The following is a 24,522-nucleotide window of genomic DNA, read 5'->3' on the forward strand; positions in this document are numbered from 1 at the left end:
GAATTATACTTACATAAATATTTCCCGACAGACGTTGCTTTTTTCATTCTTTTAATATTTTTCCATACATTTCAATAAAATATTTTCCCATCCTTCTTTCCCCAAACACACACACACATCCTCTGTACCAATAAATAAATACTAACTCAACCACCTGTGCATAATACATGTATACAACCTATGGATCCTTACAAATGATAATGCATTCATTCATATATTACACACAGGTGACTCAGTTACCCATGTCTCTATCTGGAAGGCTCCATAAACAGAACAAAGGACAACGCTCCCAGTAATACTGGGGTGGATTAACATCACATAAGCCATTTCTGCTTTACCTGACACAGTTCAAGTGTTTGGGGTCATTCATGTACAAAGCTGATGGGAGTCATATTTGTGTGGTATTGTGAAATGTTTCACAAATCACCTCATTTAAACGGAAATTAGGTCAGGGTACGATTTCAAATACCACTGATAGGACAAACAGAATGTTTTCAGAGACACTATCCCCTTGTCTTTTTCATAGCAATACCCAGACCTTCCAATCAAATTCTCTCATTTAAACAAACCTGGGGCCTCACTTATCAAATGTACGCATGCGCCACTTTCTCCCCCTTAAAGATATCTTTTTATTTTTTAAATACATTTTGAATTTGCGGGAAGGTGTTGAGTATCTCCCAAGTACAGCTCAGGCCATGTGTACGTCTGGTGGTTGATCAACTGTATTGCACACATTGTTCTTATGGGGGAAAAATGGAGATGGTTTTGAGGCACAATAATTATAATGGTAATATTAAAACAAAACACAGATGCATTTAGTAAGGAGATCTCAGAGAAGCATATGTAGCCTAATATGTTTATTTTACTTTTGTTATATTAGGCCTACAGCTCTCCTTTTCTGACTGAACTGGTTCATTCCTGCTGCATACCTAATGAGGATACCATGTGTTCAATAGCAGAGCATGTGCTCAAAAGTAAATAGACCGGTAGCCTATTTAAAATATTTGACAGTATGGGTAGGCTACAGTAATGCTGTGCAGTAGGAGCACAACATCTTAGCCTATTAAATCTCAGAGCCACCGAGGCAGAAGATATAAAACGCTATATATTGATAAAATAAAATATTGAACAACAATTAATCTTCTGCATAAAAGTGTGGGGCTGAAACATTGACTTTTTTAAAAAATGACTCAAAATAGACAATGTTGCATAGTGCACGGCCACGGCGTTTGAAAAAGTCACTACAAGAGATGAACACATTTGGTCTACATCTCTACAGAAATGTGATGCAACTTGCCATTGCGTTTCTCTTTCAGGAACTATCACGGCCCAGTTCCTACATCTCCAAATCATACCGTTTTTGTTACCGCGAATGAGGGCATTTTCCAAGCGGGGTTGCAAAGCTCGTTCACAAGGACAAATATAGTATGGCTCTCGTTTATCAATGAAAACATTTATATGTATAAGATGCATGTGACAGTTTGTAGGATTTGCATGGGCAACTATTTATCTCCACGTACACCAGTATTGAGTGAGATAAATGAGGGCCTGGGTATCTAGCAATTCCCTCCTGGAAAACCTGTTTCATTGTCAATGCAGTTGGTGGAAACTCACTTGAGGAATCAAACTCCTCTCTGAATACAGTCATTCATTAAAATGTCAGAAGTGAAGTGCCAAAGACAAAACAAAGAGGGAGACTAAGTTGATGTTGGACTTCCACTACGCGTTGCTTTGTTCTGGACACAGGAAAAGCCGTTCCAGCATTCAAAAATATATAAACACATTAAACTAGATTTATAAAATGTTCATCCCTCATTAACATCCTACAGTCCATTAGTCTACATACGGTGCACCAGTATTAGAAAACACTATGAAGAAAGCCCCGTTTGTTTGTCCTGTATGAACAGTCATGCGTTACAACTGGAGTTAAACAATAGAAAATTACCCCCCCTCTCCCCTCCCCAAACACCAGAACATTGTCATCTCTGTATGACTCTATAATAATTATAATAAACATCTTATTCCCCCACACAAAGCCATGATTAAAACTACAACTATAGAAAAGAAAAACCAACTGTTTTGTCATGCTACTGTGATACACTAAGAACAGTCCGTAGGCAAGATGGTCAAGAACGGTTGTGAAGTGACAATAACAAGATACCAAGCATGGCAACATGATACTAGACATGTCATCAACTGGGTATATGGCTCGTTGCAAATAGCGTGGCGCCATTTTGATGAATGCAAGAGCAAAATTGCCACAACAAAAAAAACTCTTGTTTTAGACTTTGACCAGGGTTTGTTCTCTACCCCAAACCACCCCCTTTTCCCAATCCCACCAACAACCCCCTGTCCTGTCGCAATGGCGCACACACACACACACACACTCACACTCAAGTCTTTCGTTGTCATAAGGGGACCTCCAGGAGCTTTTTGTGGAGGTACTGCTTCACCTCCTCTATGCCATTCAGCTTCTCCAGCTCGTGATAGGGCAGCTGTGGAAGAGGAAACAAGAGGATAGAGAAAACCCAGAGAGAGATGAGTTAAACTAAACAGTGGTACGTACTACCTTATTTTGGCACAGTGCACCGTTAGTTGTCCCTGGTGCCAATTACCGCTTAAATGGATGATTGTAATGGAGTTTAAGGGAAGACTGAAATGTGGTTGTAAGATGGTTGAAATGAGGGTTGTTAGCAATGGAGGCTGCTGAGGGGAGGACGGCTCATAATAATGTCTGGAACGGAGCGAATGGAATGGCATCAAACCACGTGTTTGATGTATTGGATACCATTCCACTGATCCCGCTCCAGCCATTACCACAAGTCCGTCCTCCCCAATTAAAGGTGCCGCCAACCTCTTGTGGTTGTATGATTGTAATGGCTCACCTGCAGAATGACATATCCCAGGAGCAACAGATGACGGTCCCTCATGGCTCGGGAGCCCACCAGCACCTCAGAGTTGTGACAGTAGTGCCACTTGTCATTCACCGACATGACCACTCTGACAGAAGAAAATTGTATTTCGCAATTAAATAGTTATTTCTCTAATTTTGAAATAAATTACTAATGCCGCGATCACACAAGTGACGAAAGATGGTAGACAAATACCGGTGTCTGCCATGAAGACGAGTCACGATTTTCCCAGCAAAACCATCTTTCTGAAAGTTATTTGCTAGCTAGCATTGCTCCACCAAAGAAGCATAATCAAGCGCTTCGTAGTTGGGTAGTATGTATAAAAATGACTAACTACAAATCCTTGGTTCTCTATGGAACTTTCAAATCCCATCAGCACTGACCTCTTAACTTGTCGCTGGTCCCCCACTGCCCTCTCTGTGTCGGTTCGATCGGCCGGGTGCAGCCCCACGTCCCCGGCCAACCCCTCATAGAAGACAGGGAGCTCGCAGTCGGGCCCATGATTACCTGGCCCCACCTGCACCCCTCCCTCATCCTCCAGGATCTTCCCAATAGAGAACTGGAAAAGAGAAACCGGGGCAGCTGTGGTGGATCCCCCTACCCCGGAGGCCATTGGCTGGGCTAGGCTGTCAGAGGGAGGGCTGCTGAGCGTGGAGCTGTCCTGGCTCTCCAGAGAGTGCTCCTTGGCCAGGCTGGAGTAGTAGTCAGCAGGCATGTAGTAAGTGTTGTAGTCAAGTGGGCCCCCGCCGTTAGGGCCGGCCCTCTGGGCCAAGGCAGGGTTTTCCCCGCGCTGCATGTGGTGTGGCAGGAGGGTCACCGACTCGTCCCCTCCGACGGGTCGCTGGTCCCCCCCTTCCTCTAGTGGGGCGAAGGGGGATAACTTTTGAAAGTCTGAGGCGAGGGCCGTCACAGCCACGGATCCCTCTGGGGCTTTGTGGGAAACACCTAGGGAGGCCCCTGCCTGGATAGGGAGAACCTGGCCAGAGCTGTCAATCCACAGCAGGAAGTCTACAAAGGATTGTGAATATACAGAGGTTTAGGGTTGCAACATTTACATTTATTTAACCTTTATTTAACTAGGCAAGTCTGTTAGGAAACAAATGCTTATTTACAATGACCGGCCACTAGCCAAACCCGGATGACGGTGAGCCTATTGTACGGCGTCCCCTATGGGACTCCCAATCACGTCCGGTTGTGATACAGCCTGTATTTGAACCAGGGTGCCTGTAGTGACACATCAAGCACTGAGATGCAGTGTTTTAGACGGCTGCGCCACTCGGGAGATCCATTTGACAGTAATCGTATAATTATGAAGAGAAGTCAAATAAAAAAATACCCACAAGCTTTTTTTTTCTCTCCATCATCTGTATGCCTGACCCAGAATTAGCTCTAGAACAGTTCAAATCTATTTTTCATAATCTCTATGGCAGACAAACACACTCCCTTTACAAACAACTTAAGAGTAAAAAAACTAATCCTTGGTTCTCTATTGAACTGTCAGATCTTATGAGAAATCAGGCCTGGGCCAAGGCTAGAAAAACACTGTTGCTGGTTGGCAGCTTGTCAGGCAATTGAGAAATAGATGTACTTCCTCAATCATGATGTAAGTTTCGTCAACATCCAGTAAATCTTTGTTAAAAAAATGTTTAAAAAAATTAAAAGAAGAGAAGAAATCTAAATCCTTCAGACAACATTAATTCTGGTTATTGACTATGGCGATATCGTCTATATGAATGTAGTTACTACTCTATTGAAGCCATTGGACACATTGCGCATTGTGCTTTATTGCAGCCGATAGGCTGAGTACACATCATTGCATATTTTATCAGAAAGTAGGCTGGGCCTCTTTGAAGTCTTTTTTTAAATCAATAAATCCATCTTGGATAAACTTCCGCCATACCGTACCTGTCTGAAGGTTAACAATGAGGTAAGTTACCAGACCCGAACTCAGGGATGGCTAACCCTGGAGATAGATCCCTTCAATCTCAACCAAATTAGGTAAATCTGCTTTTCGCTTTTTTTTTTTTTTTTTTTTTTTTTGCTCGTCTCATGTAGAATGATCTGGAAAACTCCTTAAAAGCTGGTGGAGTTGGTGCCTCTTGGGTAATTCAGGCAGATGTTTGAGGTCCTTTTACTGAACAATGCGTTTCATATGATTGTTTAGCTTTTCCTGTTTCGTGTGTAGTGTGTATAGATATTATTTTATTTAACTAGGGAAGTCGGTTAACAAATTCTTATTTACAATGATGGCCTACCCCGGCCAAACCTGAACGACGCTGGTCCAATTGTGCGCTGCCCTATGGGACTGTGATACAGCCTGGATTCAAACCAGGGACTGTAGTGACGCTTCTTGCACTAAGATGCAGTGCCTTAGACCGCTGCGCCACTCGGGAGCCCATAGACATGTAGAGTGTTGCCGTGTGTATAGATATGTAGAGCGTAATTGTTGTTCATCGATGTGTTCACACAAGCCTCATCTGCGAAAGATCGTGGTCTCAGCATTGACTGCCTGCTTAAATAAAAATGTTTTCCCCTAATAGTCCTCAGGTTTCTGTAATTGTACAACCCCAAAGGAGGTTACAGTACTACAGAATAATAATAAAAAATACACCGTTGTGTTCAGTAACAGTCTTAAGAGAGGCCTTTGAACAAACACCAGAGCGTGTGTTATATTCAGTGTACCTGTGTAATAACCAGGGGCCAGAACCTCGTCTTGTTTGTATCCATGCTCTCCAACCAACTGTCTGAGGGCTTCAGCAACAAGACCCCTGTAGCTGTGAAACACACAAACATACTTGGAGATTCACTGGAATTCGCAATGAAAAAAAAAAGGCAGACATAAATGGAAACTTTCAAAAATAGAATGCCAACTAACAGTTAGTCAACCAATCACCGTACCTGTATTTGCGGTTGACCTCGTCAGCGGTCAGCGCGTGGTCAAACATGAGCACCTTGTGCGTGTCCTGGAGCCGTGGACCGGTGTAGTCCCTGTATTCCAGCTCCACCGCCGCGTCCAACAGAGACAGGTAGCGACGCACGATCAGAGCGTAAGGGCTGTCTACAAATGGGGGGGGGGGGGGGGAACAATAAAAATCAACGGAAACAAGGACATGAGCAACGGTCTAAAATCGCCAAACGTGAAAATGAAGCACATCGGAGTGAGTTGAGGTATGTGGGGGTAATATTCAACTTCATGCATCAAATGTGTGTGTGTGTATAATATATATTATATACACACATATGTATGTATGAATGTATGTGTGTGTACATATGTATATATACATTTAGACCTAGACTTTTTCCATATTTAGTTACGTTACAGCCTTATTCTAAATTGATTCAATTGTTTCCCCCCCTCAATCTACACACAATACCCCATAATGACAAATCAAAAACTAAAATATCACATTTACATAAGTATTCAGACCCTTTACTCAGTACTTTGTTGAAGCACCTTTGGCAGCGATTACAGCCTCGGGTCTTCTTGGGTATGACACTACAAGCTTGGCACACCTGTATTTGGGGAGTTTCTCCCATTCTTCTCTGCAGACCCTCTCAAGCTCTGTCAGGTTGGATGGGGAGCGTCGCTGCACAGCTATTTTCAGGTCTCTCCAGAGATGTTCGATTGGGTTCAAGTCTGGGCCACACAAGGACACTGTCCCAAAGCCACTCCTGCATTGTCTTGGCTGTGTGGAGCAGGTTTTCATCAAGGATCTCGCTGTACTTTGCTCCGTTCATCTTTGCCTCGATCCTGACTAGTCTCCCTGCTACTGAAAAACATCCCCACAGCATGATGCCACCAGGTTTCCTCCGGTTGTGACGCTGGCATTAAGGCCAAAGAGTTCAATCTTGGTTTCATCAGACCAGAGCATCTCGTTTCACATGGTCTGATAGTCTTTAGGTGCCTTTTGGCAAACTTCAAGTGGGCTGTCATGTGCCTTTTACTGAGGAGTGGCTTCTGTCTGGCCACGCTACCATAAAGGCCTGGAGTGCTGGTGGAGTGCTAAAGAGATGGTTGTCCTTCTGGAAGGTTCTCCCATCTACACAGAGGAACTCTAGAGCTCTGTCAGTGACCATCGGGATCTTGGTCACATCCCTGACCAAGGCACTTCTCCCCAATGGCTCAGTTTGGATGGAAGGCCAGCTCTCAAACTTCTTCCATTTCAGAATGATGGAGGCCACTGTGTTCTTGGGGACCTTCAATGCTGCAGAAATGTTTTGGTACCCCTTCCCCAGATCTGTGCCTCGACACAATCCTGTCTCGGAGTGCTACGGACAATTCCTTCGACCTCATGGTTTGGTTTTTACTCTGAAATGCAATGTCAACTGTGGGACTTCATATAGACAGGTATGTGCCTTTCCAAATCATGTCCAATCAATTGAATTTACCACAGGTGGACTCCAATCAACTTGTAGACACAGCTCAAGGATCATCAATGGAAACAGGATGCACATGAGCTCAATTTCAAGTCTCATAGCACTACTTATGTAAATAAGGTATGTTCATTTTTTTAAATTCCATTTGCTAAAATTAAAAATTGAGTATTGTGTGTTGATTGCTGAGGAATTGTTTTTATTCAATCCATTTTAGGCTGTAACGTAACAAAATGTGGAAAAAGTCAAGGGGTCTGAATACTTTCTGAAGGCACTGTATACATACATTTATATCAGCAGATGTCACAAAGTGATATACAGAAACCCAGCCTAAAACCCCAAACAGTAAGCAAAGCAGATGTAGAAGCACCGTGGCTAGGGAAAAAAACTCCCTAGAAAGGAAGAAACCTAGATAAGACTCAGGCTCTGAGGGAGATTCTAAGAGTACATAGCCATTAAGGCCAGACTGTTCTTTAATTAGTCATGTAAACAGTACTCTGCTTATCTTAAATCGGCGTACGGTCATAATCGAAGTAAGCATACATCGATTAAAACATCTAGATATTAGATTTTTTGTTGTTGATGAAGTATTGTAAAAAAATATATATATATTTAAAATCAGAGTACCAGCTGTGTATTTGTTCTGTTCATAAGCTAGCGGGACTAGCACGAGGCTCCATCTTTTGCGCTAGTGAAGCGAGTATGGAAAATGTCAAAAGTTTGCACATTAGAAATAGTTCACATACAAATGCTGTGTCCCAACTCATAACCAAATATACTTCCCAAACGTTTATTTTGATTGGTGATTTTCTGCATTCATCAGAGTGCCATTAGGTAGCCTGATCTCAGATGGGTCCATGGAAACTTTTAGGGAAATCGTTTTCTTGAAAAGCATGAAAACATTTTAAATCAAACTATTATTATCTTAATCTGAATATTCAAAATAATGGTATTATTGAACGCATGTAAACATACTCCTTAGTTATTTATTTGACTTGAGGTTTTATTGTGTCAGTCGAAAAAAACTAATGAAACATAGCTGCTCTTTGATGTTGCTTGATCGCTGTGTGCGTCTCCCCACTTACTGGTGACGTTGCTGATGAAGGCGGTGGAGAAGACCTTGTGCAGCACCAGGCCAGGGAAGTGGCCCAGCTGGAACAGGGACATGAGGATGTTGACTGTGGCTAGCGGGGAGCTCAGGGCCTTTAGCTCCAGCACCACCTCCAGCTTGGAGAAGAACTGGACCTCGTTGGACGGCCGGTAGCTCATCCGGCTGAAGGGGAACACAAGCTTTTGGATTACCTTGTGGAGGGGAAAAAAGAGAGAAACCCATTATTGTGATATTACCAAGCATTATGATACTAACTACTAAGTATCGCGCGCGATAACTGCTTCAATCAAACCCATATCAACTGCATTTTCCCACCAGAGATGCGTTTCCACCAAATTGACTTGATGCAGATAAAAAAGCTGTGCGTGACGACGTAGTGCACATAAAAATAACTTCTGCGGTTAAATTCCCACCTGCTGGGGGGTTTCTGTTGCATTTTCAACTCTACTGATTGTTTTGTCACCAAAAAAAAATGCTGCCGTATAAATTTTAAAGACTCAATCATGGACACTCTTACTGACAGTTGTGGCTGCTTTGCGTGATGTATTGTTGTTTCTACCTTCTTGCCCTTTGTGCTGTTGTCTGTGTCCAATAATGTACCCGTTTGTGCTGCTGCCATGTTGTAGTCACGTGGTGTCGCTACCATGCTGTGTTGTCATGTGTCGCTACCATGCTGTGTTGTCATGTGTCGCTACCATGTTGTGTTGCTACCATGCTGTGTTGTCATGTGTCGCTACCATGCTGTGTTGTCATGTGTCGCTACCATGCTGTGTTGTCATGTGTCGCTACCATGTTGTGTTGCTACCATGCTGTGTTGTCATGTGTCGCTACCATGCTGTGTTGTCATGTGTCGCTACCATGTTGTGTTGCTACCATGCTGTGTCGTCATGTGTCGCTACCATGCTTTGTTGTCATGTGTCGCTACCATGTTGTGTTGCTACCATGCTGTGTTGTCATGTGTCGCTACCATGTTGTGTTGCTACCATGCTGTGTTGCCATGTGTCGCTACCATGCTTTGTTGTCATGTGTCGCTACCATGCTGTGTTGTCATGTGTCGCTACCATGTTGTGTTGCTACCATGCTGTGTCGTCATGTGTCGCTACCATGCTTTGTTGTCATGTGTCGCTACCATGTTGTGTTGCTACCATGCTGTGTTGTCATGTGTCGCTACCATGTTGTGTTGCTACCATGCTGTTGCCATGTGTCGCTACCATGCTTTGTTGTCATGTGTCGCTACCATGCTTTGTTGTCATGTGTCGCTACCATGCTTTGTTGTCATGTGTCGCTACCATGTTGTGTCGCTACCATGCTGTGTTGTCATGTGTCGCTACCATGCTGTGTTGTCATGTGTCGCTACCATGCTGTGTTGTCATGTGTCGCTACCATGCTGTGTTGTCATGTGTCGCTACCATGCTGTGTTGTCATGTGTCGCTACCATGCTGTGTTGTCATGTGTCGCTACCATGTTGTGTCGCTACCATGCTGTGTTGTCATGTGTCGCTACCATGCTGTGTTGTCATGTGTCGCTACCATGCTGTGTTGTCATGTGTCGCTACCATGCTGTGTTGTCATGTGTCGCTACCATGCTGTGTTGTCATGTGTCGCTACCATGCTGTGTTGTCATGTGTCGCTACCATGCTGTGTTGTCATGTGTCGCTACCATGTTGTGTTGCTACCATGCTGCGTTGTCGTCTTAGGTTTCTCTCTATGTAGTGTTGTCTCTCGTCGTGATGCGTTTTGTCCAATATTTTTATTTAATTTATTTTTAATACCAGCCCCCATCCCTGCAGGATTCCTTTTGCCTTTTTGTAGGCCGTCATTGTAAATAAGAATAGGTTCTTAACTGACTTGCCTAGTAAAATAAAGGTGAAATTAAAAAATGTATGGGCCCACTCTGGTCTTTGTACCAGTGTAGGATCCTCAGAGGAGGAAAGGGAGGACCATCCTCCTCAGTGAACTTCAGAAACATAGTGAAAGTTTAGATAAAACTATACTAAATACATTCACGTCACCCAATAATATATTAAAACACACTGTTTTGCAATGAAGGTCTACAGTAGCCTGAACAGCACTCTGTGGGGTAGCACCATGGTGCAGCCCGAGAACAGCTAGCTTCCATCCTCCTCTGGGTACACAGACTACAATACAAAACCTTGGAGGCTCATGGTTCTCACCCCCTTCCATAGACTTACACAGTAATTATGACAACTTCCGGAGGACGTCCTCTAACCTGTCAGAGCTCTTGCATCATGAACTGACATGTCCACCCAATCAAAGGATCAGAGAATAAATCTAGTACTAGAAGCATAGGCTACAGCTAGCTAACTGCATGCTTTCCCGAGTCGTAGGGGGAGGGCCACACAGCATATCATCACATAACTCCCAAGTTGACTTCGATATGATGGTAGTATATCAATATTTGTGCATACAGTTTACACCACAATTAATTTTATCGATACAAAAAGACCGTGTCTAACATATTTTGTTTTGTTTCAATCAGGTCTTTAGTGACATTTTTTTATCCAACATGTACTTTACTCGCATAAAAAAGGTTGGATGGAAACCTGGTTAGTGATAGCTTCTACTATGGAGTAGTGGCCACCCTTTACACTCTAGAATGCCTTTCAAACCAATCAGAAACAAGAATTCAACAATGCCATGGTATAAGAACCCATAACGTGTGTAAATAAACAACACTTTATTTCAGGTGTAATAGCCCTCATACAGCCCAATAATAACCAACAAACAGTGTACCCGAGTCGCTCAACAGCTGTTTAAACATAAGACAGAGATTTTGTAGATGAGTGGGACACCTTACCTTGCTATCCAGGTATTCTCCCTTCTTGACCAGGAAATCAGCGATGGTGTCGAGGAGTCGAGTCTCTCTGAGCCGGTGGCGGGCGATGTATTTGGCAATGAGGGCCATGGTGTATGGGGTTATGCTGTCCACTTTTTTAGGCAGCTCCTCTATTAGGAAAAGACCAGGTTATCTTGGGAATGATAGAAAGATGGAGAAAGCGACAGATTAAAACAGCTGTCAGAGAATGGCAGAGGAGAGGAAAACTCACCAGCCAGGCTGCACACAAACCTCTCCTGTCTGTTCTGGTAGAATAGGTGGGAGCTGAAGATGATCTCCAGGCTCTTGTTACTAGCCTCGCGTACGCAAGTAGCCAGCATCTCGTCCAGCAGCGCCATCTCCTGGTCGCGCACTCCACTTACGCTAGCCAGTGTGTGCTTGACCAGTCGGAGGATCTTCCTGTTGGTAGGTTGTGCGATATTACCAAGTATCGTGATACTAATTATACTAAACAAAAATATAAACGCAACATGTAAAGTGTTGGTCCCATGTTTCATGAGCTGAAATACAAGATCCCTGAAATGTTACATATGCACAGAAAGCTAATTTCTCTACATTTTTTGGCACAAATGTGTTCATGTCCCTGTGAGCATTTCTCATTTGCCAAAGGCACATGACAGTCCACTTTGAGTTCACCAAAAGGCACCTAAAGACTATCAGACCATGAGAAACCAAATTCTCTGGTCTGATGAAACCAAGATGGAATGCATTAGCCTGAATGCCAAGCGTCACGTCTGGAGGAAACCTGGCAAGATCCCTACTGTGAAGCATGGTGGTGGCAGTATCATGCTGTGGGGATGTTTTTCAGCGGCAGGGACTGGGAGACGTCAGGATCGAGGCAAAGATGAACGGAGCAAAGTACAGAGATCCTAGATGAAAACCTGCTTCACACAGCAAAGACAATGCAGGAGTGGCTTTGGGACAACTCTGAATGTTCTTGAGTGGCCCAGCCAGAACCCGGACTTGAACCCAATCGAACATCTCTGGAGACCTGAAAATAGCTGTGCAGCGACACTCCCCATCCAACCTGACAGAGATTGAGGATCTGCAGAGAAGAATAGGAGAAACTCCCCAAATACAGGTGTGCCAAGCTTGTAGCGTCATACCCAAGAAGACGCAAGGCTGTAATCGCTGCCAAAGGTGCTTCAACAAAGTACTGAGTAAAAGGTCTGAATACTTGTGTAAATGTGATATCAGTTTATGATTTGTAAAAAATTAGCAAACGTTTTTTTTAAACAGTTTTTGCTTCGGCATTATGGGGTATTGCGATGTCATTAGGGGGCATTGTGTGTAGATTGATGAGGAAAAAAAACTATGTAATCAATTTTAGAATAAGGCTGTAACATAACAAAATGTGGGAAAAGCGTTGTGGTCTAAATACTTTCTGAAGGCACTGTAGTTTGAGAACTTGGCAGTACGTCAAACCGGCTTCACAACTGCACACAGGAACTGATGAAACTGTGGGTTTTGCACAACTGAAGAGGTTCTGTACAAAGTGTCAGAAACCGTCTCAGGGAAGATCATCTGCGTGCACGTCGTCCTCACCAGGGTCTTGACCTGACTGCAGTTTGGCGTCGTAACGAACTTCAGTGGGCAAATGCTCACCTTTGATGGCCACTGGCACGCTGGAGAAATATGTTCTTCACAGATGAATCCCCGTTTCAATTGTACCGGGCAGACGTATGGGCAAGTGGTTCTGATGTCAACGTTGTGAACAGAGTGCTCCATGGTGGTGGTGGGGTTATGGTATGGGCAGGCATAAACTACAGACAATGAACAAATTACATTTTATTTTAATCGATGGGAATTTGAATGGGCTGATATTTTGACGAGATCCTGAGGCCCATTGTCGTGCCATTCATTCGCATTTATCACGTCACTTTTCAGCATGATAACGCACAGCCCCATGTCGCAAAGATCTGTACCCAATCCCTTGAGGCTGAAAATGTCCCAGTTTTTCCATGACCTGCACACTCAGACATGTCACAACATTGAGCATGTTTTGGATGCTCTTGATCGACAGCGTGTTCCAGTTCCCGCTAATATCCAGCAACTACGCACAGTCATTGAAGAGGAGCGGGAAAACATTCCACAGGCCACAATCAACAGCATGAGAATGAGATGCGTCACGCTGCATGAGGTAAAAATCACACCAGATATTGACTGGTTTTTTAAAGGGTATCTGCGACCAACAGATTCATATCTGTATTCCCAGTTATGTGAAATCCATAGGGCCTAATAAAATGTATTTTCAATTGACTGATTTCCTTAATGAAATGTAACTCACTCAATTCTTTGAAATCGTTGCATTTATATTTTTGTTCAGTGTACTGAGTATCGCCATCACTGCTTTCATCATAATAACTGACATTTAAAATTACACTCAGGAACAGATCACACCTAGATTGTGTTCAGTAAACAAACATGGGATAAAAGGTTTTAAAACAGAGGTAGTACCTCTGTAAGGCATGTGCAATAAGAATACTAATGTTATTTTTGAAAACATTTCCTCTATTTATGACTATCGATAGTGACCTAGTCGTACTGCATAACTCGCATTTCCTCTACTTGGATGGCCTCTTACAAACAAGAAAACATTTGTCTATTTTACCATGAATGGGTAATCAACCGTCATCCCAACCGTACCTGTTGGCCAGGAGCTGTTCCGGGTTGGGTGGTATATTGGCCACGATCTCGGCCGTTGCAGCGTCGCTGGATTGCAGCGAGCGCCACTTGAGGCGGTAGTAGGAGAGCAGCAGGAAGAGGGTCTGCGGGTGACGCTCCCGCTCCAGGTTCTTCTCCAAGCCCACCAGGCAGGCCTCGGTGAGCGGGTGCTGGCTGCTGGGGTGCAGCTTCATGCTGGAGCTGAACACCATGGACACGTCCTTCTGGTTAAACTGGCCCAGTCGTGATTGGGACTCAGCCTCCAGCACCTGCACTACCCGCGAGTCGATGGGAAGGCCTGGGGGAGGAGGCGGGAGGTTTAGGCTTTATTTGACTTCATTTATTTATTTTTCAAGTAATGTAAGTCCGTTTAATATTCCAGACAAGTGCATTTAGGTTTTTTTATATGTAGACAAATTATTTTCATATCTATATTCGATACCAAGTGAATACACGTATAAAGAAGTAGATGCCATTTCACAATGTTCACATATCCTACATAATATAAAATACATTGTACTAAAAACACCTGCTGATCATACACTAGCAATATGAAAAAGATTGCTTTCACACTCCCAACAAATCCAAGTATGGGAAACAGAGCTGCCTCCATGCGATCACCTAGACTCACCTAGCTCAGCCATAGATCACTTAGTGCAGCCACATATCAGAGACTCACCGAATGCTGCCACAGATCACCTAGACTCACCTAATGCTGCCACAGCGTACAGGCAGTTGACAATGCTGAAGTTGTCAAACTTGGCACAGTCCCTCACGATGGAGTCGCACAGCGTCTGGAAGTCCTGGTGCTCCAAGATCTGTCGACCTTCATTCTCCACTCTTTCTCCTCCACCGACTCCGGGAGAGGGAACCAGGGCTGCATCCGAGCCACCTCCGCCGCCCCCTCCTCCTCCTCCAACCCCAGCCCCGGCCTGTAGTAGCTGGCCGATCTTCTGCAGTGCGATGGGGTAATGGTTGTGTGAAATCTTGCCTGGGTTCTGAGTCACCCAGCGCAGCACCTCGTCCGCTCTCCGCGAGCGTTCGATCAGCCTCTTCATGGTGAAGAAGGTGTCGTAGCTCATCTTCTCATGGATGAAGTTCCACGTCTTCTTCTTGTTGTTGCCGGCGGCGCCAACAGTGCTGTGGTGGTGCAGGTGGGCGTGTGTCTGGTAGTGGGGATGCGGGGGGAGGGGTGGAGGCGGGGCCAGGTGTGGGTGGGGATGGTAGTGTTGGTGGTGGTGGTGACTGTGAAAGTGGGGCCCCCGGTGAGGGTCAGGGCGCCCCTGGTAGATGGGCGGGTAGCTGGGAGGTGGAGGAGGCACGTGGTGGGGATGTTGGTGTGGTGGGAGAGGGTGGTGGTGGGGGTGGTTCTCCAGCATGGGCAGACCTCCACCCCCCTGGCCCGGCCGGCGTCCAGGCTTTCCTCCTCCACCACCACCTACTGCGCTGTACAGGCGGGTTGTGTACATGCCGGCGAGGGCGAGAGCGAGGGCGCTAAGGCGGCAGGCGTGTCGCTGGCAGAGGGGCGAAGGGATTATGCTTTCGCAGCTCAGGAGGCCTGGGCTGGAGGACAGCCACAGCATACTACACAGGCTAGTACACCGCTGAGGCACTGCAGACTACACCTACAGGGAGAGAGGAAGGGAGGAAAGGAAAGAATTTACTAAACAAAACACACATTCCAAATGAGAATCTGTGTGAGAATCCCTGGAGATTCCCATTGTGCGCACACACACGCACACACACACACACACACACACACACACACCTAAGTGCAAAGCAGTACAGTGACATCAAGTAAATGATTCAAACACAGCACAGGAAACAAGAAAATAGACATTAATGAAAACAAATAGGCTACATTGAGATGAAAACCTTCCTTGAAGGCTGTTCACACCAAGATCAAACTCAGTTGAGCGTGTCAGGATGGCCTGACTGGATTCATAGATCTGGAAGAACTCGGTCTCTTCATCAGATGGCATGTTCACGTTCTTCATGTTTGGCTGCACGCTCATCTTGTCTTTCCCTGTTGCTCCCATTTTGCCTTTACTTTACGGGATTCACCCCACTTAACAACGGTAGCGCCCTTTTCCATCAGCCTCTCTCGCTCTGTCCGGAAGGATTTCCTCCTCCTCCTCCAAAGCAGTACCGATCAAGTCTGACTACTGCATTCGGATGGCCAGATGTCATAATGCTTTGCAATGATGAGCGGATTTGCTTTTGTACATTAAATCTAGCATCTCACACAAGTAGGGTTTTCCACAAATGCTTCCAACGTAAAGTCCACGGCTTTATTTGTATTAGCCTGTGTGTTCATGCAACTTTCAAAACTATTCCACAAAATCTAATAACCTCTCAGGGTGGATGTCAGTGACTACCACAAAAGTGTATTTTGAATATCTTGGCACAGCAGAGCTTCAGATTAGGTGACTAGAGCAACTACCATACTCATGGAAAACTAAATCCCGGACGAACACCCATTTCCCAGCAAGAAAAACAAATAATGTCGCAAACAGTCACTGACAACAACCAAAACGGGTGGGTTTTTAGGAGGGGTTCTGAGACACTCGTGGGGGTGTCCACTGAAAGCAACAAGTGGAACTGAATTTGATCCTTTGTTCGTACCCCCCCGCAGGGCAATTGAACTTAACCCAGAGGCTGCTCCAAGACACCGCCAGCGGAGAAGAGGTAATCGGAGTGGACATCCACCGCTTCCGAGGAATTTACACTCGCAAATGTTCAGTCCCTGGACATTAAAGTAGAGCTCAGGGTAAGGATCTGCTTCCACAGAGACATCAGGGGCAGTAACATTCTCCGTTTCACGGAATCGTGGCTCTCTCTGGATATACTGTCCCCGGCCATGCAACCAGCTGGGTTCAGTAAATAGTGCAGACAGGAATAAAGAACTCTCCGGGAAGAAGAAGAAGAGCGATGGTGTACGTTTCATGATTAACTACTCATGGTGTGAATGTGATAATGTACAGGAACTCAAGACCTTTTGTTCACCCGACCTAGAATACCTCACAATCAAATGCCGACCGTATGACCTCCCCAAGATAATTTTCTCGACTAGATTATTCACGTCATTCTTTAGTGCGTTCTCAAATGGACGTTGTTAATTCTGGCTAACTACTTCTATTTCAGAGTAACTTGTGAATTTACAAACGCTCAACACCTGTTGAATATGGCCTGTGTCAGTATACACTCCCCCCCCCAAAAAAATACTTCATGAAATTGTTGCCAGCAGCACAGTTAGTCACCAACGATCTGAAAAACATGAAAACAGCCTAACCAGCTCTGCTAGGGTGAGTAGAATGGTCAGAGTGAGGTGTTCTCTCATGTGTCCGGAAGTAACTAGCTGACGTTTGCCAGTTGGCAGTCAAGCACCCAAGCTGTTGTAAGGTCAGAACGCTCGGATCAACCCTACTCCTCAGCCAGAGTGCGTTCTGAACTCGCCGAGAGCGAAGCGATCAGAATTTACGAACACAACGAAAATCGTAAAATGTGTAGCTAGTCATTTGTTATGCTAACAAACTAGCAAGAGGTTGCATAGCAACAACATCAACTTCCAGTAGACAGGTAAAGCTCTGGTACGCGCAAATAAAACGATACCGTTCACTAAAATGAACTAATAGTATATACACTCATTAAGTATGTAGTATACAGTATGGGTTATCAAAAAGAAAGGTGGCCCAAGGCACTTCATATAATAAATAAAAATTACTTTTTTTGTGTGGCATGTTCAATGAAAAAAATGTTACACGTTGTTTCCAATGAACATGCCATATTATTATACGGAGAGTGCCTTGGTCCTTCTTTTTGATAACCAATTTACCCCTTTTAAAAAAAAGAGCACCTTCTGTCTACCAAAATCTACTATTGTTTACCTTAGCAACGCTTCCCTTCCTCTTTTGTTCTACATGTTAGTATGGGTATTTGAACACAGCTATGGAATCACTGGTCACTTTAATAAATGTGTACATACCGTTTTACGGTTGAGCCTCACGAGCCAGACGAAGCTAGCTGGCTGCTTATAACGTTTGGGCAACAGGGTTAAATTGCTGACTAGCTATATTCATGAACTGAAGTCAAATTTCAATAGGCGAACAACAAGTGGCAACTTAGCTAATACTTACAAGGATTCTTAAATCATTGCTAAAAATAATGAAAATGACTGCAGGTTTACTGGTCATTGTTTTCAGGCTGGTTGTATTGGTGCTAGCTAGGTACCAAGCTAAAGCTAGCTACCCCAGAAGTTGCGGTCAAACAAATTATACTTTATTACCAATGCGGTATTGTAAACACATCGTTCGTGGCCGGTGTTTGTTTGTTTTCAGACTTTTTTGTACAACTTTGACAGTGTTACTCTTTTTTGACATGCAAAGACAAACGGCGTTCCATAGTATGTATGTGGTGAAGCTAATAGCAGTGACGCTATTACTGTGCAACTATGGTAGGGAAACATCTGAAAAATAACGCACTTGGTAGTGTGTACCGGTGCTCGACCAGTCGGGCGAAAGCCAACGTCACCCACAACAGAGAACAGTTGACTGTCAAGGGCAATGAATTCCATTATATGGTCTTTAATGGATTTCACCCTTTGAGTGGTCTCGCTGAAATATTGTTACTCTTTCAAATGACTGTTCGATCCACACAGCAGACATTGGGGGCTAGTTTGAGAACGCTGTTGCACGTATAGAGCAAAATGTTACGTGGCGTCATTGTATAATGTACCTGCGTTATATAGGTATGCACGTCAGCCTTAACATCGGTTTTGCACATCGGGGCGTTAAACTAGACATCGGCTGATACCGATGTTGGCATTTTTTTTAGCTAATTTTGGCTGATTCCAATATGTTAACCGATATATCGTGCATCCCTAGTGTGTATTGTTGTAAATTGTTAGATTTCGCTACACCCGTAATAACATCTGATAAATATGGGTATGTGACCAATTTGCTTTGAAAAGACACCCACAACATTTTACCAAGAGGCAAACAAAAGAAAACACACCAAAATTAGACAGGAAGAAAATCAAAAAGTTGAGCAAAACAAAAACAGGGATGAGCAGACAAAGGAATGTTTTTTTTTTCTAGAACTCAAATAGGGCACACCAACTAAAAAGGTGTTGACCCTCCACATCTCTCAAGACAACTGGAGCACTTGGCCAGCCACTTAAATAGCACCTGGGCCAGCTCAGGTGAAACACCTTCCGACTAATGAGATGGACAAGCCAGCACAGGTGTAACACATACTGACTAACGAGATGACTGCCCATGTGCTATACATGATAAAGGTCCAACCTCAACATAAACAGAAAAAAACTAAACCTGTAACATCTACCATTTTTCCATTGCAATAATGAGGTCAGACTGAGTTTAGTCTGATATGGGAAGCTTCACTGACAAAATTAGGTGAGTTATGGGATCTGTCCCAAATGGCCCCCCTTTTCTTTATGTAGTGTACTTCTTTTGACCAGGGAAACACAGAATAGGGTGCCATTTGGGATGCACACATGGGAGTACAACGATAAACCGTCCAACTCAGACAGTGAAGGAAGGCTGTGGGCTAAGACTAATTCTATCGACCATTGACTAGTCTGCAGACTCTGCACTCACAACAGGTCACAGGTAGCCTGCAGCTAGAGGGGGAGAGGGTGAATCCCTCTAAAACAAAGAATGGGGATAAGGGAGGGGAGACCTCAAGAACCATTCTGAAAATGTGTTTGTGTACACCTGATTGGTGTAACCACCACACCAACTAGACATGTTTGTTAAATGTTTCGTAGCGTGAAAATGTAGGCCACAGTCAATAAAATCTCTAAATGTTATGTCACATGCGCCGAATACATCAGATGTAGACCTTACCGTGAAATGCTTACTTATAAGCCCTTAACCAAGAAGGCTAAATAGTACCAAGTCAATGTAAGGGGATATAGGTTAGTTGAGGTGATCTGTACAAGTAGGTAGGGGTAAAGTGATTTATGCATAAATAAATAGCGAGTAGCAGCAGTGTAAAAACAGAGGGGGTGGGTCAACAGTCAAGGTAGCCATTTGATTAGCTGTTCAGCAGTCTTGTGTTCACTCATTGGTCAACGAGAGACAAACTGTCAGCTTTATAATCTGTCATAGGCAAGTACTACTAATATTTCTGGAGGTAGCCTTAATCCTAAAAGTATGCCACGTCCAAATACACAGATTTTATAGCTGATCATTAAACATGTTGACAGGGCAGTCTCTTTAGTTGGGCCTAGAATAGAGTATTCAGTTACATTGCAGTAATGTTGAGTACACATACTGAGTCAGTAAAAAAAAAATAATCCCATTCGTATACCCAACCTTCCCCTGAAGTAAATTTGAACAGGTAACTAACCAAATTTGCCCTACAGCATAAGGAACGTTCCCACTCAACCTTTGACGATTTTCCTCAACTAACTACTAATGCCATTGTAGGTTGAGCTATCCTGAAAACAAACACCCTATCCAGAAATCAAAGCATAAATGTCCGCAAAAAATGTAAGCGTAGGATATCTAGCATGTTGTAGTCAACTTGTTAGCTACAGTATATGTAGCTAACTAGTTAGCAGTAGGACGCTAAATGTCTAAGGCTGCAAATCTAACAAATCAGAGTCAAATTGCATTTATCACATGCGGCGACTAGAACGGGTTACACCAGTGAAATGTGTAAATCATTCACATTTAGTTAGCTACATCACATTTCCACTGATACTTGCAACACTAACTACTACTAGCAGGGGAAATCTGCCAATGGCAACAAGTGTCTAAGGGCCGGGGGACATTTCAGATAGTAAGGATAGTTAACTAGGACGGCTACAAGGCGTCAGCTGGCCCTGCTACCTAACCATCATATAAAAAAAAGCAATGGTATTAATATGGTAAACAAGTTAGCTACAATGACAATCACGAACATGTACTTACATGTTTGTCAACGCAAGAGGAATATCCAGATGGGTGTTGCCGTTGAGTATCTCACTGGGAGCAATGACAGTCAGTCTGTCATCTGACCGTGACACTCCCAAGAAGTTAAGCGAAACATAGGAGTGACAGCCAGCCCGTCAATTAAAACGTTCACTATATCGGTTGACCATTTTAACTAATTTACCAAATTTAAATTAGCTAGTTAATCGTGGAATACTGTAATTCTTTGGTCATGGACGTCCATTGCAATGACACCGTTTTTTGCAAACTGTCTTGACCTAGGTTTCAATTCGCCTCGCTCTGTTCTCTCTATCCAGGAGCGGATATGGGTTGGTGTTATTGACAATGCGTTTGACTTATTCACACTGACACAATATATTATTTTCCCTGGTAGCTCGGACGCACCTACACCGGAAATCGTTCTAAAACGATTGATGACATTTGCCGCAAGAACTGTATTCGGTTTCTCGTCCTCTCATTCTTCACTAGCCGCACTGGTGTCGGCCATCTTCCCAGCATGCAACTTTGTTGGTCTTCTTCTTCTGTTGACGGCTAATGCCAACATTTGGTTTATTACAGCAAAGATTATGGAAATACTGACAAGATGTGCATGTCTCTCCGCCCTAACAATGGGAGTCGTTGTCCACAAAGTTGCCCAGTGGGCTGTCTAGCTCCCGCCTATCCTTTATTTGGATTGGTGGATCTCTTATTATTGTCACCCTCTTGAATATTCGAGGATTATTGACGTCAACCACATGTATTCAAGGGAGAGATGCAATCCTACTAGCCTCATCTAATCCATAGCCATCTCGAGACAATGCTGATATGTGTTTTTCTCATCGTTACCAGGATGTCACGTGTCCTAATTATATCAGTACACTCGTAACAATTTAAGCATTAAGACATTTATATTCGATTAAATAAACCTCACGTAGCAAATAAGCAATTCATGTTTTTGTTGCTCAAATTCGACACTCATTGACCTCCTTGTTTGACAACACAACGAGAGGCCGAGTTGGGCCTCTCTTCCTCTGATCACAGCCACCTACTGGGTTGGAGGGTGTACTTCTTGTGCTTTTCTGGCAGACTTGAGGCAAAGATTTTCAAAACTACCTCAAGATTGACCAGAGCATGTCGTTTCCATTGGGAGCAGAACAAACAAGGTGGGCAGAGCCAACCGAGGTAGTGAAATCCAATTGGCCGCTCTAGCATTTATTTGCATATTTCCATTAGGGCACACCTACTTGCCCTTGCACTACTAAACCATTTTTTTTTGACTTTGTCAAAGGGTAGTCCACTCTGTTACATTATAGTTTTGGAAACAGAACTGTATGGAGACCAAATGTCTGTCAATCGATCTTGCTCCATCTTCTCCCCTTGCCGGCCACTGGGCTTCCTCTCATCACCATATTTCGTAGTGAGTGGAAATGCCACATTTATACATCTGGTGAAATATCTGTCTCATTGTGCAACAGGCGCTTCTTTGGTATATAATGGAAGATGAGGGATCAGCCCAGAACTACACGGCAGGACCTGGTAAATGACCTGAAGAGAGCTGGGACCACAGTCTCAAAGAAAACCATTAGTAACACACTACGCCGTCATGGATTAAAATCCTGCAGTGCATGCAAGGTCCCCCAGCTCAAGCCAGCGCATGTCCAGGCCTGTCTGAAGTTTGCCAATGACCATCTGGATGATCCAGAGGAGGAATGGGAGAAGGTCATGTGGTCTGATGAGACAGAGCTTTTTGGTCCAAACATGCCGATGCTATATCTGACCAGAGCACCTTCTTCCAGTCATAATTTAAATGACGTTTGGCAAACTCCAAGAGCTTGCATCTGTGTCTTGGGGTCATTAAGGGCTTTCTTCTGGCAACCCTTCCAAAGAGCCTGTGGTTGTGGAGGTGGCATCTGATGTTTTTTTTTATTTTTTATTTTTTTTAAACCTGGTGACCAAGACGCCACCAAGGCCTGCAATTCTTTCACAGTGATTCTTGGGAATTTTGTTGCTTCTCCTCCCATTCCTGGGGGGCAAAATGCATTTGCGTCCTCTACCCGTGAGGTTAAACTGTTCCATATCTTTTGATTTTGTTTTAAATAATTGCCCTCGCAATGCTCAGTGGTATATTCAATCGTTTGTGGATCTTCTTGTAGCCATTACCAGATTTATGAAGATCTACGACCATCTGTCACTTTTGAACTGCCAGTTATTTTCTTTTCTTCATGGTGTTGGATGACAAAGGGATATTGCATGCCTGTTCTCATTTTTATACCCGAGTGAAAAAGGAAGTGATGTAATAGCTCAATATAGTTCCTTAAGTGGAATTTAATTCCTGGTTTAATTTTGGTAGATGTTACTTACAATAATATTTAAGGGTGCCATTAATTGTGAAACCTTGATTTGCAGGACAACGATTTTGTTGGGTTCCATTGAAACATTAATAAAGTACAGTATTTTGAGTTTCTCTATAATGATTGCTTATATTTTTTGTGCATTGCCAGTCAGGGGTGCCAGTAATTGGAGCCCACTGTGTGTGTGTGTGTGTGTGTGTTTATTATATATGTAATATATATATATACTGCTCAAAAAAATAAAGGGAACACTAAAATAACACATCCTAGATCTGAATGAATTAAATATTTTTATGAAATTCTTTTTTCTTTACATAGTTGAATGTGCTGACAACAAAATCACACAAATTATCAATGGAAATCAAATTTATCAACCCATGGAGGTCTGGAGTCACACTCAAAATGAAAGTGGAAAACCACACTACAGGCTGATCCAACTTTGATGTAATGTCCTTAAAACAAGTCAAAATGAGGCTCAGTAGTGTGTGTGTGTGGCCTCCACGTGCCTGTATGACCTCCCTACAACGCCTGGGCATGCTCCTGATGAGGGATCTCCTCCCAGACCTGGACTAAAGCATCTGCCAACTCCTGGACAGTCTGTGGTGCAATGTGGTGTTGGTGGATGGAGCGAGACATGATGTCCCAGATGTGCTCAATTGGATTCAGGTCTGGGGAACGGGCGGGCCAGTCCATAGCATCAATGCCTTCCTCTTGCAGGAACTGCTGACACACTCCAGCCACATGAGGACTAGCATTGTCTTGCATTAGGAGGAACACAGGGCCAACCGCACCAGCATATGGTCTCACAAGGGGTCTGAGGATCTCATCTCAGTACCTAATGGCAGTCAGGCTAACTCTGGCGAGCACATGGAGGTGCAGCTGTGCGGCCCCCCCAAAGAAATGCCACCCCACACCATGACTGACCCACCGCCAAACCGGTCATGCTGGAGGATGTTGCAGGCAGCAGAACGTTCTCCACGGCGTCTCCAGACTGTCACGTCTGTCACATGTGCTCAGTATGAACCTGCTTTCATCTGTGAAGAGCACAGGGCGCCAGTGGCGAATTTGCCAATCTTGGTGTTCTCTGTTACTGTTTTCCCTCACTGTCCGATCCCCTCATAATTACTGTAGTTACCAGTTTCCCAACTTCTGTCTGGCTTGAGCCCAACGTACCCTGACTCGATGATGTGTCCCCTTTGGTGCCGCGTGGACACCGTGTCCGTCTCCCCTTTATCTATCCTTGTCTCTAACTGAAATGTTCAGGTAAATGACAGTGACAATTATCACATTAAATCATGCCAAAGAGTCCTGCATGA

At 44.0% G+C, this 24,522-nt stretch overlaps 1 protein-coding gene across 1 annotated transcript; it reads right to left on the reverse strand.

Moving 5' to 3' along the window:
* Positions 1 to 34: 34 nt before the first annotated feature.
* Positions 35 to 21,496, reverse strand: fastk (Fas activated serine/threonine kinase). The gene is made up of 11 exons (XM_090225226.1): positions 20,856 to 21,496; positions 14,627 to 15,542; positions 13,900 to 14,215; positions 11,465 to 11,652; positions 11,215 to 11,363; positions 8,372 to 8,588; positions 5,811 to 5,970; positions 5,595 to 5,686; positions 3,296 to 3,920; positions 2,886 to 3,000; positions 35 to 2,495 (listed from the first exon to the last, which is right to left on the reverse strand). The coding sequence occupies exons 2-11, from the start codon at positions 15,498 to 15,500 to the stop codon at positions 2,409 to 2,411; spliced, it is 2,823 nt and encodes a 940-aa protein (XP_090081352.1). The 5' UTR covers positions 15,501 to 15,542; positions 20,856 to 21,496; the 3' UTR covers positions 35 to 2,408.
* Between the last annotated feature and the right edge of the window lie 3,026 nt (positions 21,497 to 24,522).

This window comes from Oncorhynchus mykiss, chromosome 28 (assembly GCF_057628025.1).
Source record: "Oncorhynchus mykiss isolate SJ-2025 chromosome 28, ASM5762802v1, whole genome shotgun sequence".
In the NCBI taxonomy this organism is placed as follows: Eukaryota; Metazoa; Chordata; class Actinopteri; order Salmoniformes; family Salmonidae; genus Oncorhynchus; species Oncorhynchus mykiss.

Excerpts from the sequence above, each read along its gene's own strand:
- fastk (XM_090225226.1), bottom strand. The coding sequence starts at position 15,500 with ATGCTGTGGCTGTCCTCCAGCCCAGGCCTCCTGAGCTGCGAAAGCATA. Across the intron at positions 8,589-11,214 it reads GAGAATACCTGGATAGCAAG|GTAATCCAAAAGCTTGTGTT; the intron begins GTAAGGTGTCCC and ends CCCCTCCACAAG. Across the intron at positions 5,687-5,810 it reads GAGGTCAACCGCAAATACAG|CTACAGGGGTCTTGTTGCTG; the intron begins GTACGGTGATTG and ends TGTGTTTCACAG.